Genomic DNA, 16,151 nt, shown 5'->3' with positions numbered 1-16,151 from the left:
TTAAGGTTTGTTTTATGACCCACAATATCTTGGCATATATTCCATCAACACTTGAGGTGGATGTGTATTCTGTTGTTGTTAGGTGGTATAGTCTATAAATGTCAAATATATCCTATCAGATGATGTGCTGAGTCCAACTATATCCTTGCTGGTTTCTATTTAGTTGTTCTATCTGTTGTTGAGAAAGAGGTGAAGTCTCCAGTTATAATTATAGAGTTGTGTATTACTCCCTTCCATTATATTAGTTTTTGCTTCACATATTGTGATGCTATTATTTGGTGCATACAACTTTAGCATTGCTATATCTTATTGTTGAATGGATCCTTTTTATCATTATATAATGTCCCACTCTATCTATGGTATTTTCTTTGCTCCAAAGTATACTTTATAGGATCTTAAGGTAGCACCCCTACTTTCTTTTTATTAAAAAGATATAGATATCTTCCTTTGCATAGATCTTTGGCCATAATGTATACTTTTAATCCTCTTATTATCATGTTTTTTAAGCCACTTTTCACATCTCTGTCTTACATCTCATGTAATTATTGATACACATTAGGGATTAATTCTTCCTTTTTATTTTTTTGTTTTCTATTTGTTTCCTCCATTTTGTGTTTCTCTGTCTTTTCTTGACTTCCTTTCGGTTACTGAAACCTTACTTTATAATTCTACTTTTATTTATCGAAAAAGTTTTTGAGTGTATCTCTTCATATAGTTTTTTAAATAGCTGCTTCTTATATTACATTATATATACATTACTTATCACAGTCTATAGTTTACACGCTTTCTCTCTCAAGTAAAGTGTAAAATCCTCACCTCCCTTTACATCCCAAAACTTTGTTTATAATTGTCTTATATGTTTCTCTGCATACATTGAGAACCACATCAGACATTGTTAAAATTTTTACTTCAACTGTCAAACATAATTTTGAAAACTCAAGAGAAGAAAGTCTTATTTTTAATCCTTTCTGTTATTTCCCTCCTTCCTCATGTTACAAAATTATTTCTATTCTCTGTTAGAGAACTTCCTTTGGCCAATCTGTTAAGATAGATGTGGGGGTGAAAAATTTCTTCCGTCTTCCTTCACTTGAGAATGTCTTGCTCATTCTTAAGGATATTCTCACTGGCTGTAGAATTCTGGATTGGCTTTTTTCTTTTTCTTTTCTTCTCTCTCTTTTCTTTTTTTTTTTTTTTCACTTGAAAAAACATGTGTACTGGTTCTTTCAGCCTCCATGGTTTCTGATGAGAAATCTACTGTCATTTTAATTACTGTTCCCTTATTGTTAAGATGTTGTTTCTCTCTCACTGCTTTCAAAATTTTCTTTTTCTTATATCTAGTTTTGTGAATTGTTGTGAATTTCTTTGGATTTATTTATTTCTGTGGTTCCCTCAATTTCTTGAATCTGTAGGTTTAGGTCTTTTGACAAATAAAAATTTCTATTCTATCTCCAACTTCAGTGATTCTTTATTTTATCCTTTCCACTTAGCTGTTGAGTTTTTTTGTTTCGGTTATCCTATTTTTCAGTTTTAAACTTTCCATTATGTTCTTCTTTAAAACTTCTTTTTTGCTGTTGTTGTTGAGACTATTTTTTTGTTTGTCCAAAGAATGTTCACAAATAATCACTGAAGCATTATTATGATAGTTGCTTTATAATCCTTATCTAAATATTCTAACATCTGTGTCACCTTAGCATTGGTATCTGTCTTTTCTCATTCAAGTTGATATTCTTCTGGTTCTTCATAATACATGTGATTTTTCTCTAGAAATCTGGACTTTAGGACTTTAGAGTATTATGTTATGAGTCTAGATTTTATTTAAACCTTATGTTTTATTAAGTCTCCTCTGATACTACTCTGGTGGGTTAAGTGGGATGATGTCTCACTATCTGATGCAGGTAGAAGTTCAGATTCCCCACTCAGCCTCTGTGGACATGAGGGGGTGGTAAGGTGGTAGAAGTGTTTCTCATTAATGCTGGCTGGTGTTGGGAGTTCAAACTTACCATTAGACCTTCACTGATCCCAAGCTGGCTAGAAAGGGCAAGGGTGTCTCCTCCTGTTCCCCACATGGCCTTCACTGTCAGGGAGTGGCATGGGTGGCTTTTCTCCTAGACAGTGGTGAAACTACTGGCTCTCCTTTGGACTACCTCTGATACCAACCCAGCAGAAAAGGTTTGGGCACCTTATTACTACTGATGAGCGTGGAAGTATAGGCTGCTTACATGTTCTTCACTGAGGATTGTGAGGGACAGACATGTTAGCAACCAGTGGGAATGAAAGTCCTGGCTCCCCACTCAGTATTCTTTGACACAAACTCTAGGAGGAGTTGGGGCATCCTGTTATCACCAGACGGGGGTTAAAGCCTAGTCTCCTCACTTGAGCTCTTTTGGAGGGGATGATGGTACGACCATGTTGTTGTTGTTGTTTTCCTCTGGTGTTGGGCTACAAAAAGAGTGACTGATTAAAAGCTTTCTGTATTACTAGGTCACCCTTTTCCTGGTCCATCACCAAAAGAAAATGGGCTTTCCTTGGTGCTTTGTCTGGGCCAAGTAGCATTTCTGCACTTGCTGGCCTCTCTGGTACCCAGTCTGTACTAGATAAAGTAAACAGAAAACCTAGGGAACTAACTTCAATGTTGTTCCTTGGGTCCTGAGATCACTAGACAGTTTTCTTCTTCTAACTTTCAGAGTCTTCTTGTTTTATATATAATGTCCAAGGTTTTTAGTAGTACTTAGCAGAAGGAACAGGGAAAATTTCTTCTACTCCATCTTTCTGGAAGTAAAAGCTATAGTCACTTCTGAACTGATTAATTCAGTAATATATACATTTAATAATTCCAAACTTTATTAGGCATTCTTCAACTATGTTTCAGAGAGATAGCTGCTTTTACTCCAAAGTACTTTATATGAAAAAAGGTAAGTCAAATGTAAAGCCTTAAAAATCTAAGCAAAATTGTTTCAAATGAAGACCTAACCAAGGTTGAAAGCAAGGAAGCAATATCCATTGCTTTTTAAATATGCAAAGAGTTAAGGAACAGAACAAATATGACTTGATGGAATTGTTTTTCTATTACAGAAGTTTAAGTCTAAAGTGTGTGTATATGTATGTATGTATGTGTGTGTGTATATATATATATTATATGAAAGATACACACAGAAGCAAAGAAATGAACTGTATTAAAAGTTAACTTGAGCAATGCATATAGAGATCTGTGAGGAGTATATTATTATTATGTCAATATGAACAACATGAAAATGACAATATTCTTATTACCATTTAAATTGGATCAGTAAATCTCATATGGTAACTGTTTCTTCAGTCCACTCCAGAGACATACAAATTATCCATGTTACTTTTTACACAGTTACCTTGATTCACTTACTCATTTAATAAATATGTTCCCTGTGTCACATTACATCACTTTAAGGTGTGGAGACTCTGCTTTATGACAGTGGTTTCCAAACTTCAGTAGCAATAAAGATCACTTGGGGTGTTATTTTTAAATCATGACTCTATAACTTTGTTCCCCAACAATATGATTAGCAGTCTAAGATTGGACCCAGGAGTTTGCATTTTTAAGAAATTTTTAATATAAGTGTTATTTACATGGTCTACAAACTGCCCTGTAAAAATCACTGAACTAAATGATTTTCATAGTCCTCTTGGTTGTCATATTCTATTTCTCTCAGCATCTTGGTCACAGGTTTTAAAGGAATCCCAGACCTCCTGTCAATCTCAAGTCAACCAGCTTATCCAGCCATTCTATCTGGTGGGTTGTGTTTTCTGGGGTGGGAATTTCAGTCATTCTTTAAAAAAAAACTATCTACTTTTAAAGAACTTTTCTTCTATCTGGGCTGGACACCCCTAACCCAATTCAAAGAAATCTACCTCTGTGAGTGCTTTTGTGTCAACTAGAGCCTACCAGAAAGATTATTTTATCTGAAATATCTTTAGAATGCTTATACTCTGTATACAAGAAATTTAAATTTTTAGTATCTTTCTGCAAGTTTATATAAATAAAATAGGTCTTTAGTTAAGATTTTTTTATTTTTACAACTTGTATTTAATTGTATATTATTTCATTTAATATATGAACTTAATTTGAATTGAGTCACTCAAACTGTAGCATAGTCAACAGTAAGCACTCCTTACATACCAGTAAGACTAACATGAAAAGCTGTCACATATCCCACCCGTATTACACTCTAGCAGAGTGTTAAGTAAGATATTCTTCTCTTACACAGCAAGACTCAGCATATCTGAGTTTGTTTCACAGGAAGCCTCAAAATAAATCCAAACTTGTATTTGCTCCCTTATCGCATCTAGAAAGATCGAATATTAAATGAATATTCATGTAATATGGAATTTGCTTTCCTTACCAAAAACATGAATAGATTAGAGGACAAAATAAAAAGAATGTAGTATGAGTAAATAATGAAATACAAAGACCCAAGTATTCAGACGAAGTACATTTCTAACCTTGTGTCGATTTTCTGTTCTGACTTATAGGAAGCTAATACATATACATTTAACTTACCTCATTCATTCCGAAAACATATTCTGCTTCTAGATTGGATATTCTCTCTAAATTAAATAAGAAAGGAAAAACACGTTAGAATGACCAACCGATCGGAAAAGGTTAAAAGTCCGCATGAGGAGAAAACAGAAATTCCAAAATCGAACTAAAAAGTTCAAAGAAAAAGTACTGGAAGGAAACATCCAAGACCTTCCTGGAGCTAAGCTGTTCAAAATAGCAGCCAGTAGAAGTCAGCACCAAAAACTGTCTATAATCTAGGGGAAAAGCAAACACTGATGCGTAGGATATAATCTCACCCACTAAGAAATAAACTTAACTCTAATAAATGCAGTTATTAATCTGTAGCCACAAAACTGCAGAGAGGAAAGCATCCAATAGGGATGTCCATCTTTACCTCTTAATTTTCACTGTGTGAGATTTAATATTCTGTCAGTGTGTTTTCCTGGAATTGAACCAAATTGTCTGCAAGGAAAGCACTGAAGGACACCACCAATTCTAAACAGGCCAAATTACTTTCCTCATACAGAGTTATGTTTGTGATAGTTACATATTGAGTCATTTGGACTGAAATACATCTTCGAATAAGTTTCTGATACTAAAAAAAAATTAAACGTAGAAGATTCTTATTCTCTAGTGAATCCAAGTTGGAGAAACACTGAGAAATACTTATATAAAAACATTTTTTGGAGAAAATCACAGTGGGAATGGAATAAAGGGCCATCCACAGTAACTGTACTCTTGGAAGTGTTCATATATATTCTGAAAATATAGAAAATATAAATCTATACCATTTGTATACCCTTTTCTATTTCTTTTTTCTTTCTTTCTTTTTGCTGTTCTTTCTCCTTTTTTTATGGTGTAAAATACACAACAAACTTTACCATCCAACCATTTTAAGTGTACTGTTCAAAGGTATTAAATATATTCATAATTCATAAACCATCACCACCATCCAACTCCAGAACTCTTACATCTTGTAAAACCGAAACACAATACCCATTAACAATAACGCCTCATTCTCCTCTCCTCCAGTCCCTGGCAACCACCATTCTACTTTCTACGTACTTACTTTCTAGGTTTGACTACTCTACATACCTCATAAAAGTGGAATCGCAGAGAATTTGTCATTGTGTGAGTGGTTTATTTCACCTAGTATAAGGTCCTCAAGGTTCATCAGTGTTGTAGCATTTGTCCTTCCTTTTCAAGGCTGCATAACATTCTACTGTATGTGTATACCACATTTTATTTATCCATTCATCTGTTAATGAAGACTTGGATTGTTTCCACATTTTAGCTATTATGAATAATGCTGCTATCAACACGGCTGTAAAAATATCTCTTTGAGATCCTCCTTTCAATTATCTTGAGCATATACCTAAAAGTGGAATTGCTGGATAGTATGGCAATTCAATTTTCAATTTTCTGAGGAACCGCCATATTGTTTCCCACAGCAACTCTACCATTATATTCTCACCAACAGTGCATAAAGATTTGAATTACTCCACAACCTCATCAAATCCTGTTATTTTTTTGGTTTTTTGATAGTGGCCATTTTAAGGGGTTTGAGGTGGTAGCTCACTTTAGTTTTGATTTCCGTTTCCCTGATCATTATGCTATTGAGCATCTTTTCATGTTCTTATTGGCCATTTTTGTATCTTCTTAAGAGGAATGTGTATCACCAAATCCTTTGCCTGTTTTTTAATCAGATTTTTTTATTGTTGAGTTTCAGGAGTTCTCTCTATATCCTGAATCAGATATATGATTTGGAAACACTTTCTCCCATTCTGTGGTTTGCCTTTTTAATCTGTTTATAGAGTCTTTTGATGTACATTTTTTTTAATGTTCATGAGGTCATTTTGTCTATTTTTCTTTTCTTGCATGTGCATTTGGTTTCATATCCAAGAAACCACTGCTAAATCCAACATTATGAAACTGTTGCTCTCTTTTCTTCTAAGAGGTTGATAGTTTTAGATCTTACATTTAGGTTTGATCCATTTTGAGTTAATTTTAGTATATGGTGGTAGGTAAGGGTCCAATTTCATTCTTTTGTATGTGGGTATCCAAATTTCCAAGCACCATCTGATGAAAAGACTGTCCTTTCCCCCATTGAATGGTCTTGGCACCATTGTAAAGAAGTCACTTGACCATGTATATGAGAGTTTATTTCTGGGCTTTCTTTTCTATTCCATTGGTCTATGTCTGTCTTCATGACAGTTCCACACTGTTTTTATTACTATAGCTCTGTATTAAGTTTGGAAAACAGGAAGTGTGACTCTTCCAGTTTTATTCTTCTGTTTTAAAATTGTCTATTCAGCATCCCTTGAAAGTTCATATGAATTTTAGGATGGGTTTTCTACTTCTGCAAAAAACATCATTGGAATTTTGATAGGGACTGCACTGAATCTATAGATCACTTTGGGTAGTATTGACATCTTATTAACGTTAAGTCCTCCAATCTGTGAACATGGGGTATATGTTTGCATTTTTTAAATTTTTTTCAGCAATGTTTTGTAGTTTTATTTATATAAGTCTTTCAACCTTCGGTTAAGTCTTAAATATCTTTTTCTTTTTTTAAGTTCTTTCATTTTAATTTCAGTTAGTTAACATACAGTGTTGTATTAGTTTCAGGTATACAATATAATAATTCAACAGTTCCATACATCACCCAGTGCTCATCACAACAAGCGCACTCCTGGATTAAAGACCCAAATGTCAGACCTGAAACCATAAAAATCCTGGAAGGAAGTAATTCTCTTTACATTAACTGTAGCAACCTTTTTATAGATATGTCTCATTCTATAAATAGAATTATTTTCTCAGTTTCCTTTTCAGATTGTTCATTGTTAGTGTACAAAAATGCAATTGGTTTTTGTGTAGTGACTTTGTATTCTACTTTTATGACTGCATTTATAGGTTCTAACAGGTTTTGGGGGGGACTTTTTAGGGTTTTCCAGATATAAGATCATATCATCTGTGAACAGAGAGAATTTTAATTCTTCTTTTCCAATGTGAATGCCTTTTATTTCTTTTTCTTGCCCAAGTGGTTGGGCTAGGACTTCCACTACTCTTTTTAATAGAAGGGGTAAAAGTGGATATCCCTGGTAAATAACAATAGACATAACTCATATAAACAAAAGCTCTTTCAGGTTCCTAATAATTGTTTAAAGCACAAAGAGGTCCTGAGATCAAAAAGTTTGAGAAGTGCTCTCTTAGGTATAAATTCAAAAGAAATACAGGCATTATGGGAATGTACAAGTATGTTCATAAAAGCATTGCTGGGAATAACTAGGAAACCAAAATTGTCTCAAATATCTAGAAATAGCAAAATGGATAAATACAATTATGTGGTATTATAGCCAATAATATATATAATAATACCACATATTGTATCTAGTAACAAAATTGAATGAATTTCAATTACATGCAAAAAAGATGGATAACTCTCCAAAGAATATTACTTAGCAAAAAAAAAAAGGAGGGGAGCAGAAACTTCAATATTTAACTTATATAAAGATAACTATGCAAAACCAAGGATGTTACTTAGGGATGAATACTTAAAGGCAGATATTGCTTGGAGACAATTCTCCACAGGTCGCTCACATTTCTGCATATCTAGTAATTGAGACACTGACTGCCCTTTGTTCTGGATTATCTTTTCAAGGATCTTGGTTGAGTGAACACCCTTGGAAGATACAGCATCTCCTTCTATATATAGCAGAGGGCAGGTTTGCTCACAGTCTGGGACTATTGCAGTCTCCCTCCAGAGTAAACAGAAGGCATAATTACTGACCAATACAAAATACTCAAGTTCCTTAACTTGAGACTGCTCTCCTGTATTGCAACCCACCACATATGCAGGTATTTTCTGGGCCTCTTTGCTTTATTTTTGGCAACTTGGGCCCAGCAAACAGGCAGAAAATGCTGCCACTCTGGCTACTATTGATCCTGTGAGTAATAAACCTCCTTTGTCTCTGATCCATGTGTCTTATGTCTTCCACCAGTATCCATGAAGCTGTAATGGGATATTCCGTTAACTTTCAGCTACGGTAAAATCTCAGAGCTTTAACAGTTCTTGATACTAGATCATTAATATTACAATGACAATAATGTGATAATAGCTAACATTTGTTGATTCTCCATTGTCAAGAAGTTTATAGTTCTGTAGAGGAAGACCAAAACTTGAGATAAATGCTATAAACAGAGCTGGGCGGGGGAGTAGTTTAGATATGAGAAAATCAGAAAATCTGTCTGAGGCAGATATAGAGAGAGAGACAGAGAGAGAGCACTGAAAGTTGAGGGAATTCAAGCCACGTGAGAACATATAAAGGCTGTCAGGCAGGAATGGTTCTGAGGGGCTCAAAGAAGTGAAGGTCAAGCTGGAGACGAGTAGGTAAACGGTAGAAGGGCAGGACAGAACAGAGAGGCACACAGTGGGGGACAGTTTGTGGAAGACTTTGTATACCCATAGTTTCTTTTTCTAAGTATAATAGTAAGCCATAAAAAAGCTTTTTTTTTTTTTTTTTAAGTAGGTTCCATGCCCAGGGTAGAGCCCAATGCAGGGCTTCAACTTGTGACCCTGAGATCAAGACCTGGGCTGAGATCAAGAGTCCGATGCTTGATGCTTAACCAACTGAGCCATCCAGACACCCCCACAAAAAAGCTTTTAAGTCGTATTTACATTGACATTGTATGAGAAGCACAGGTCCCTCAGTGAAGAATGGGTTAAAAGGAAGGTGGTGGAGGGATGGAGTAAAGAGACAAATTAGGAGTTGTTGCAGTAAACCAGTAAACCAGGAAGGAGGTGTGGCTGTCTGGGCTGCAGTGGGGGCACGTGTGTGTAAAGACACGTCAATGGCTTACAGACACTTACGTAAACATCTGAAACAAATTGCTGTCGAATTTCAGATGTGCAGGTTGAGGAACAAAGATTGAGGATGCTCCTAGGCTTGGGCAATTTGAGAAGATTCTATTTAATACAATGGGTAAGATTTTAACGGTGGGCAAATACAGGAGATGCTGCCACTGGCTGCCCACAAATCTTTCTCCTCCTTCCTCTTTACTAAAAAAACTCTGATCACTGGTGAAGCAACATGCTTTAGCAAAAACAAAAACAAAACAAAACAAAGAGCACAGTTCCCAGACTTCCTCACAACTTACGTGCGTAAACTGAAAGCTCTCGAGTATCATACAAATGGCATTAATGTCTACCACACCAGGTTTGTGCAAGCATTAAATGAGACAATGCATGTGAAGTGGTTCATTCAGCCACTGGCACAGAGGTCAATGAATGTTAGTTACTTTTGTTGATATGGTTGTTATTATTAGGATATATTCTAGTATTGATTTTGAAAACTTAAATTCTTTGACATAAATTCGAGTGTCAGAATAAAGATGAAAGAATTTCTTTCGTATTCAGATCTTTTTTGTTGCAGCGTCTGCTCTTAAACAGTTACTAGTTATGGCAAGCAAAGCAGGACAACTAAACAAACCGTGGCTCTAGCTGCATCACTTAACTTTTCTGAGTCAGGCTTTTTCATCTAAAAGACTAAAAACATAAGTAAAAATTATTTGAAAAATATAAAACATGGTCCAGTACCATCAGCAAAGGGTTTTACCCATGAGTACTATCTAGATGCTCAAAACTGCACAATACAGCAACCATCTCTCGTTGGATTTTCGAATGAGAAAAAAACCAATCTAGCAAACTCTTATAATAAGTACATAAAAAATAGGATTCCAATGTCTTTCAAGGTATGGTACTTGCATGATGACTTAGAGGAGGCTTTTATTTTCTTGAGCACAAAAACAGTCACTATCCAGAAGGACTGTTCCAAGTACAAAGGAAAGAAGTGCAAGCCTTAAGCGAGGATTAGAGAGTATATTAGAATTCTGGTTTTTAGAAGAGAGCTGAAAAAAATGTAAGCACTAACCCTTCCTTCCCCTTAGTATTTTTGCTGCATTTAACACAAAACAACTCACTGGAAAAAAAAAAAGTTTTCAAATCTCTATCAGAGCTGGATGCAATGTGTTTATTTGAAAATGTGGAAAAGGGAGAACACAGTTCCTCCAGGTTATCTCCTACCCCTACTAATTCTCTCTTACCCTTTTCCCTTTCCACTTGCTGCTTCCTTTCCTTAGAACTAACAATGGTCTTCTTCCTTGGCTCACTACTGCTCACTACTACTTTTTCACCCTGTATCCATTCTGACATCCTCCTTTTCAGTGCCGGCCTGAAACTTCTTCATCTGACCCCTATGTTGGCCTCCTAGCTGCTCCCGTACCACCCGGAAGGGAGCCCTCTCTGGGTACCCAGCCCGATTATATCACCCTCCATGAGAGGGCAAGCCCCCTGAGAGCCAGGTGGGACACACTTTGCAAACTGTCCCCTTTTCTGAAAAGCAGAAAGATGAGAAAAAACAGATGTATTTCCTCACACACTGTGTTCCGTCTCACAGAGTGCTCACTAGCTCTCTCTCTGACACACACATGCACAATTAGATGCTCGCACATGCCAGAGACGCAAACTGTCACACTCACTCACAAAGTATGAAGTTGTCATAACTACATATAGTCACCAAACCTCTGTCAAAACATTTCTGAGGCAAGATTTGAAGCCAACAACTCTAAGTCAGCCTCTTGTCATTCTTCCAGCATCCTCTAAAATCAATGGAAAGAATTATACTCTTCCTATGGGCTAGAAACCAGAGATATGAAGGGTTTAATACCAAATGTTATGGAGAATCATAAAATACGAGCGAAAGTAAAGCCAGCCCAGAGACCGAGCTTTGAGTTTTCTCTGAAAGCACATTGCTAAGAATACACACTTCAACAAACCCTGAGCCCAAAAATAGCCCTTGCATTTACCAAATGATCTTCTCAGTTTACACCTCTTCCAGCAGCACAAAACAAATGCATGCAATCAGCATGGTGCACTGGGTGTTATACACAACTAGTGAATCATCGAGCCTTACATCGGAAACCGGGGATGTACTGTATGGTGACTAACATAATATAATAAAAAATCATTAAAAAAAAATAAAAAAAAAACAAATGCATGCAATCAAATATTGACATTCCTAAAGGAGGGGTGATTTGGTTAAATACAATGCTTAATGCAGTTGTAAAGATTCAAGCAACTTTACATTCAACGTTAATAGTGTCTTTTCCAACGTTAAGCCCTTAAAACTGTCTTTTGCCATGTTGAATGTGTCATAAATCAACCAAAGAATGAATATTTCAAATCACAACGTCCTTACAATGTCAACCAGTCAAAAGTTCAATTTCAGCAACATTGACATTTTACTACCCATATTTGCTTACATAACTATTTAAACATTGTTACACTTGGGGTGATTGTGCGGCACAGTTGGGTAAGTGACCAACTCTTCGTTTCCGCTCGGGTCATGATCTCAGGGTCCTGAGACTGAGCCCTGCATTGGGCTCCAGGCTCAGTACATTGTCTGCTTGAGATTCTCTCTCCCTCTCCTCGGCCCCTCTCACTCATTCTCTCTCTCTCTCTCTGAAAATAAAAAAATAAATCTTTAACTATATAAAGATACATATATATCTTTATCTATATCTTTATATATATATGCACATATATATAGTTACATTTTGCCTTTATGATTCATTTAAAAAATTATTAGATAGTGGGAAAAGAGCTAACTGGAGAAGATTAATTATGTGTTTAATTTTGAAGAAAATAAACTAAGAAAATGTAACAAATCCTAGAAATACCTCATTAACTATTACATCTAGAAGGTAAAATGTTAGCATTCTCTAAGAAAAAAAAATCTCATCACATGTAAATCAATCATTAACTTTCTCCTATTTACTCTTCAAAGGTGATTGAGGAAAGATGTAATATACAAGATCCAGGCTTACCTGTATCAGTAAATTTACTGGAAGAAATCTATATACATTTTAAAACACAGAAATGAAAATAGCTCCTAAAATCTGATGCTGTGGAACCCAGTCATTTTCAGCCTTCTTCAACGAACACTTTTGTAATACTGTGTCGTTAAACTCCAGGAAGAAACATATATTTAGAATATTTAGAATGGCTTCGGAAAATCCATTGGATTGTTGATGTTAAAAAATACACCCTCGTTTTAAATGCATTTTTCATACAACTCCACTAATAACACGGGTCTCAGTGATGGGCAGTAAAACCAACAGAGCAAAATAACTGACATATCAAAAAACATGAAGAAAACTGAGAGTCATCTGAGGGGCCAGGACCACCCTACTCCTTAGGCCTTGCTCTCACCAATGCCGCACTCCTCCACTGCTTGGATGCTGGATCCATGAACAAAACCAGAAACAGGAACTTGGACTGGATGCAGTCCTCAGACCCAACCATCTCATATACGGTACTCCACATCAATATCCTTTTCTCCTGCCTCCACCCGAAACAGAGGCAAAGTTTCAATCACATTAAGAGGGAATACAGAGAAGTTACAATGGTCTTTGCCAAGTAAAGGGGAAACAAATTAGTTTGGGAGAAGTTCTAAAAGTCTTCCTGAGATGGACTTAAGCTACAGTCTGACCTCGTGGCTGAAGTAATACTAATTTGAATATACATTCTAGTAAGCAAAATTATCCTGAGGCTACATTAGATCATGCTTCTAACATCTGAAAGAGAATAATGGTCAATCTCTGTAATGCCATATTGATACATTTGTTCTTCATTACTCACAGAAAGTTGCATATTCCACATTTTCCTCTCCTCTCTTCCTTCAATGAAAAATATATTTCTGTACCTTCTCATAGCTTTATTTCAGAAGGACTAATAATAAAGACTAACTGAATGTTTTAAGTGAAAAAAAATATCTATTAAGACCTTCGGATTACTGAAATTACAACTGAAAGTAATTCTCAGCAAAGCAGGAAACCATTAAGTAAGTATAGAAAGGGACTTTCAACTTTATACATCTAAAAATCATTTCACTTCGCACAACGAACCAATCATTTTCACTAACAAATTTTTTGCATCATTTAGCAGAGCCATTAGTCAAAGCTTAAAGTTTTCAATAGTTTTATTTCCTTCTACCTTAAATTGTTTCTTGATTTAAAGAACGTGGAATTGCTTTTACGCTGACACCATCAAGAACATGGAAAGACAACTCACAGAATGGGAGAAAATACGTGCAAATAGTACATACAGTATATATAAAGAACTCTTACAATGCAATAATAAAGACAAACAATTTCATTTTTAAAACGAGCAAAAGACTTAAGTAGGTATTTCACCAAAGAAGATATATGAATGGCCAATAAGCAGTGGGAAAGATACTTGATGGGAAATCGCTGGGAAAATGCAAATCAAAACCACAGAGATACCACTTCACAACCACTAGATAGCTATAAATAAAATAAAAAAAATTGACAATGACAAATGTTAGTGAGAATGTGGAGACATTACAACCTTTACATATTGTTGGTAGGAATATAAAATGGAAAACAGTTTGACAGTTTCTCAAAGTGGTCAATATGAAGCTAACATATGATCAAATAATTCCAGTCCTAGGTATATACCCAAGAGATATGAAAATATGTGTTCATGCAAAAACTTGTACATGAATTTCAGGACAGCATTATCTGTGGTGACGGAAAAAAAAATGTAACAACCCAAATGTCCACCAACTGATGACTGGATAAAATGTGGTATATCTATAACGATGGACTATTACAACGCAATAAAAAGGAAGGATGCAAAGTACAGAGATGAACTTCAGAAACATTATGGTAAGAGAGAGAAGACAGTTATAAAAGACTCCATATTGTATGAGTCTCTTTATAGGAAGTGTCCGGAATAGGTACATCTGGAGAGTAAATAGATCAGTAACTGCCTAGAGCTATGCGTAGGGAATGGGAGGATGGGGAGGACAGGTAAGGTTTCTATTTGGGGTGATGACTGCAAAACTCTGTAAATACACTAAAAAGCACGGAATTGTACACTTTAAAGGGTGACTTACGGTAGCTAAATTACATCTCATAAAGCTGTTGAGAAAGGACAGGCGGATGCAATAACGCATTCTATTTCTTGGTGCCTCTGAAGACTGAATAGCAAGACTACTTAGTGTTTTATCACTTAAAAAACTGTTTCCATGTTCAAAATCTAATACCAAACAAAACATGAAAAGAGAGTGTCACTGAGGGAAATGTCATTGAGAGTCCTGGAGATAGTCCCAGAAAAATACGTGCATTCTTAGGCATATGGGTGTACTAAAACAGATCCACAGAACATGGGTCTGTACAACCGCCCTAGCAAACAATGAACAGATATTTCTCAGCGGAACTGAAGATTCAATGAAAGCCAGTAAAACAGCAGCGTTTGCAGGTGCACAGGATCTCAAGCTGATCGACCTTAGTGTCTGCCTCTCGCATAATTACCAAGGCTCTCAAAGTTTGATCAGTAATGGGCAAATGAAGAGAGGCAAAAGAACTCAAGGGCTAGCTCCCTACACAGGGGACCGCTGTCACGCACCCTAAGCGGCGGCTCCGCGTGGGAGTCTGAGGCCGGATCGCCTCAGCTCACGCGCCCCGCGCGCTCGCCTCGCCTCCCTGCATTATTCCACCGCTCGGCGGCGCACCTTGGAGCAAGGAGGGCGGTCTCGGAACCGCCGGGGTCGCAGGACGCAGGTCCCCGGCTAGCGCAAGCAGCAGAGGAAATCACGGTCCGCCGACACCCAGCCACCCGCCGGGGCAGGGACTGCTCATCTTGCAGCCCCCGTCTCGCGCAGGGCACGCCACCCGGAGAACGTCCCCGGGATCCAGGCCGCAGGGCCGCCAACGTCCCTCGGAGTCCCCGCGCGCCCAGCCCAGCCCTCCCCCGCGCCCCTGAGTCCGCCGGCTCCTACCTTCCTCCTGCACCATTTCCAGGACGTCTGGGTCGCCCATCTTCGCCAGCTCGTTAATGGCACTGACCGAGGGGTGGCAGATGGGCCACTGCGACTGGAGGTGAGGTCTGTGGTAGACGTTGAACCGAATCGTGGGCCGCCGGCTTTGCTGCCCGGACACCCAGTTGGTCAAGTTTTCGTCCGCCTTCACTCTGAGGCCCTCGTTCTTCTCGGTGTCCACCAGCCTCGGGTGCTTCAGCCAGTTGGGCTTCTCCAGCTGGCGCTTACTCTTGACCTGCTTCTCGCCCTTGGCCGGGCGCTTCACCTCCCTCTCCCGGTAGCACTCCCGGGTGCCCTCCCAGTACCTTTCCCGGAGCTTCCCGGGCTCCGGGACGCCCTCCCTCCGCAACTCCTCCCTTAGCTTGCCGATACTCTCTGCCGGGCCGGACTGCCCCTCCGCTTCCACCGCGTCCCTCTCTCCCCGCCCCTCTCCGCCCCTCCCTCCCTCAGGGGCCGCCCTCTCCCCGCCCCTCGGCTCGGCTGGCTCCCAGCCCGCCTGCCCCTCTCTGCTCCCGCCGCCCGAGCCCGTGGGCCTCGGCTCCTCCGCCTCCTCGGGGCCCGCCGCCTCCGGGACCCCCACGGGCCCCGCCACCTCCCGGCTTTCCTGGCCGCTCAGCCGCATCAACAGGTCTTGCTGGTCCCCTTCCACCCGGTTGGCCCACCCCCAAGGCAGCTGATCCTCCCCGGCTGCCTCCTCCCATCTCTCCGATCCCTCC

At 38.3% G+C, this 16,151-nt stretch overlaps 1 protein-coding gene across 2 annotated transcripts in view; it reads right to left on the bottom strand.

Moving 5' to 3' along the window:
* ANO5 (anoctamin 5) overlaps positions 1–15,866 on the bottom strand; it is a 102,833-nt gene extending 86,967 nt beyond the window's left edge. Inside the window, exons 1-2 of one of the 2 annotated variants that reach the window (XM_044389049.3) lie at positions 15,397–15,866; positions 4,535–4,581 (exon numbers count right to left, since the gene is read on the bottom strand). In XM_044389049.3, the coding sequence (XP_044244984.1) occupies positions 4,535–4,581; positions 15,397–15,436 (87 nt within the window). In that variant the 5' untranslated portion in view covers positions 15,437–15,866. The remainder of the gene's footprint in view (positions 1–4,534; positions 4,582–15,396) is intronic. The other variant, XM_057317322.1, reaches the window with a different exon arrangement.
* Positions 15,867–16,151: the final 285 nt, after the last annotated feature.

This window comes from Ursus arctos, unplaced genomic scaffold, assembly GCF_023065955.2.
Source record: "Ursus arctos isolate Adak ecotype North America unplaced genomic scaffold, UrsArc2.0 scaffold_23, whole genome shotgun sequence".
Taxonomy (NCBI): Eukaryota; Metazoa; Chordata; class Mammalia; order Carnivora; family Ursidae; genus Ursus; species Ursus arctos.
The sequence above is the reverse complement of the archived record's forward strand: the minus strand, read 5'-3'. Positions and strand labels throughout refer to the sequence as shown.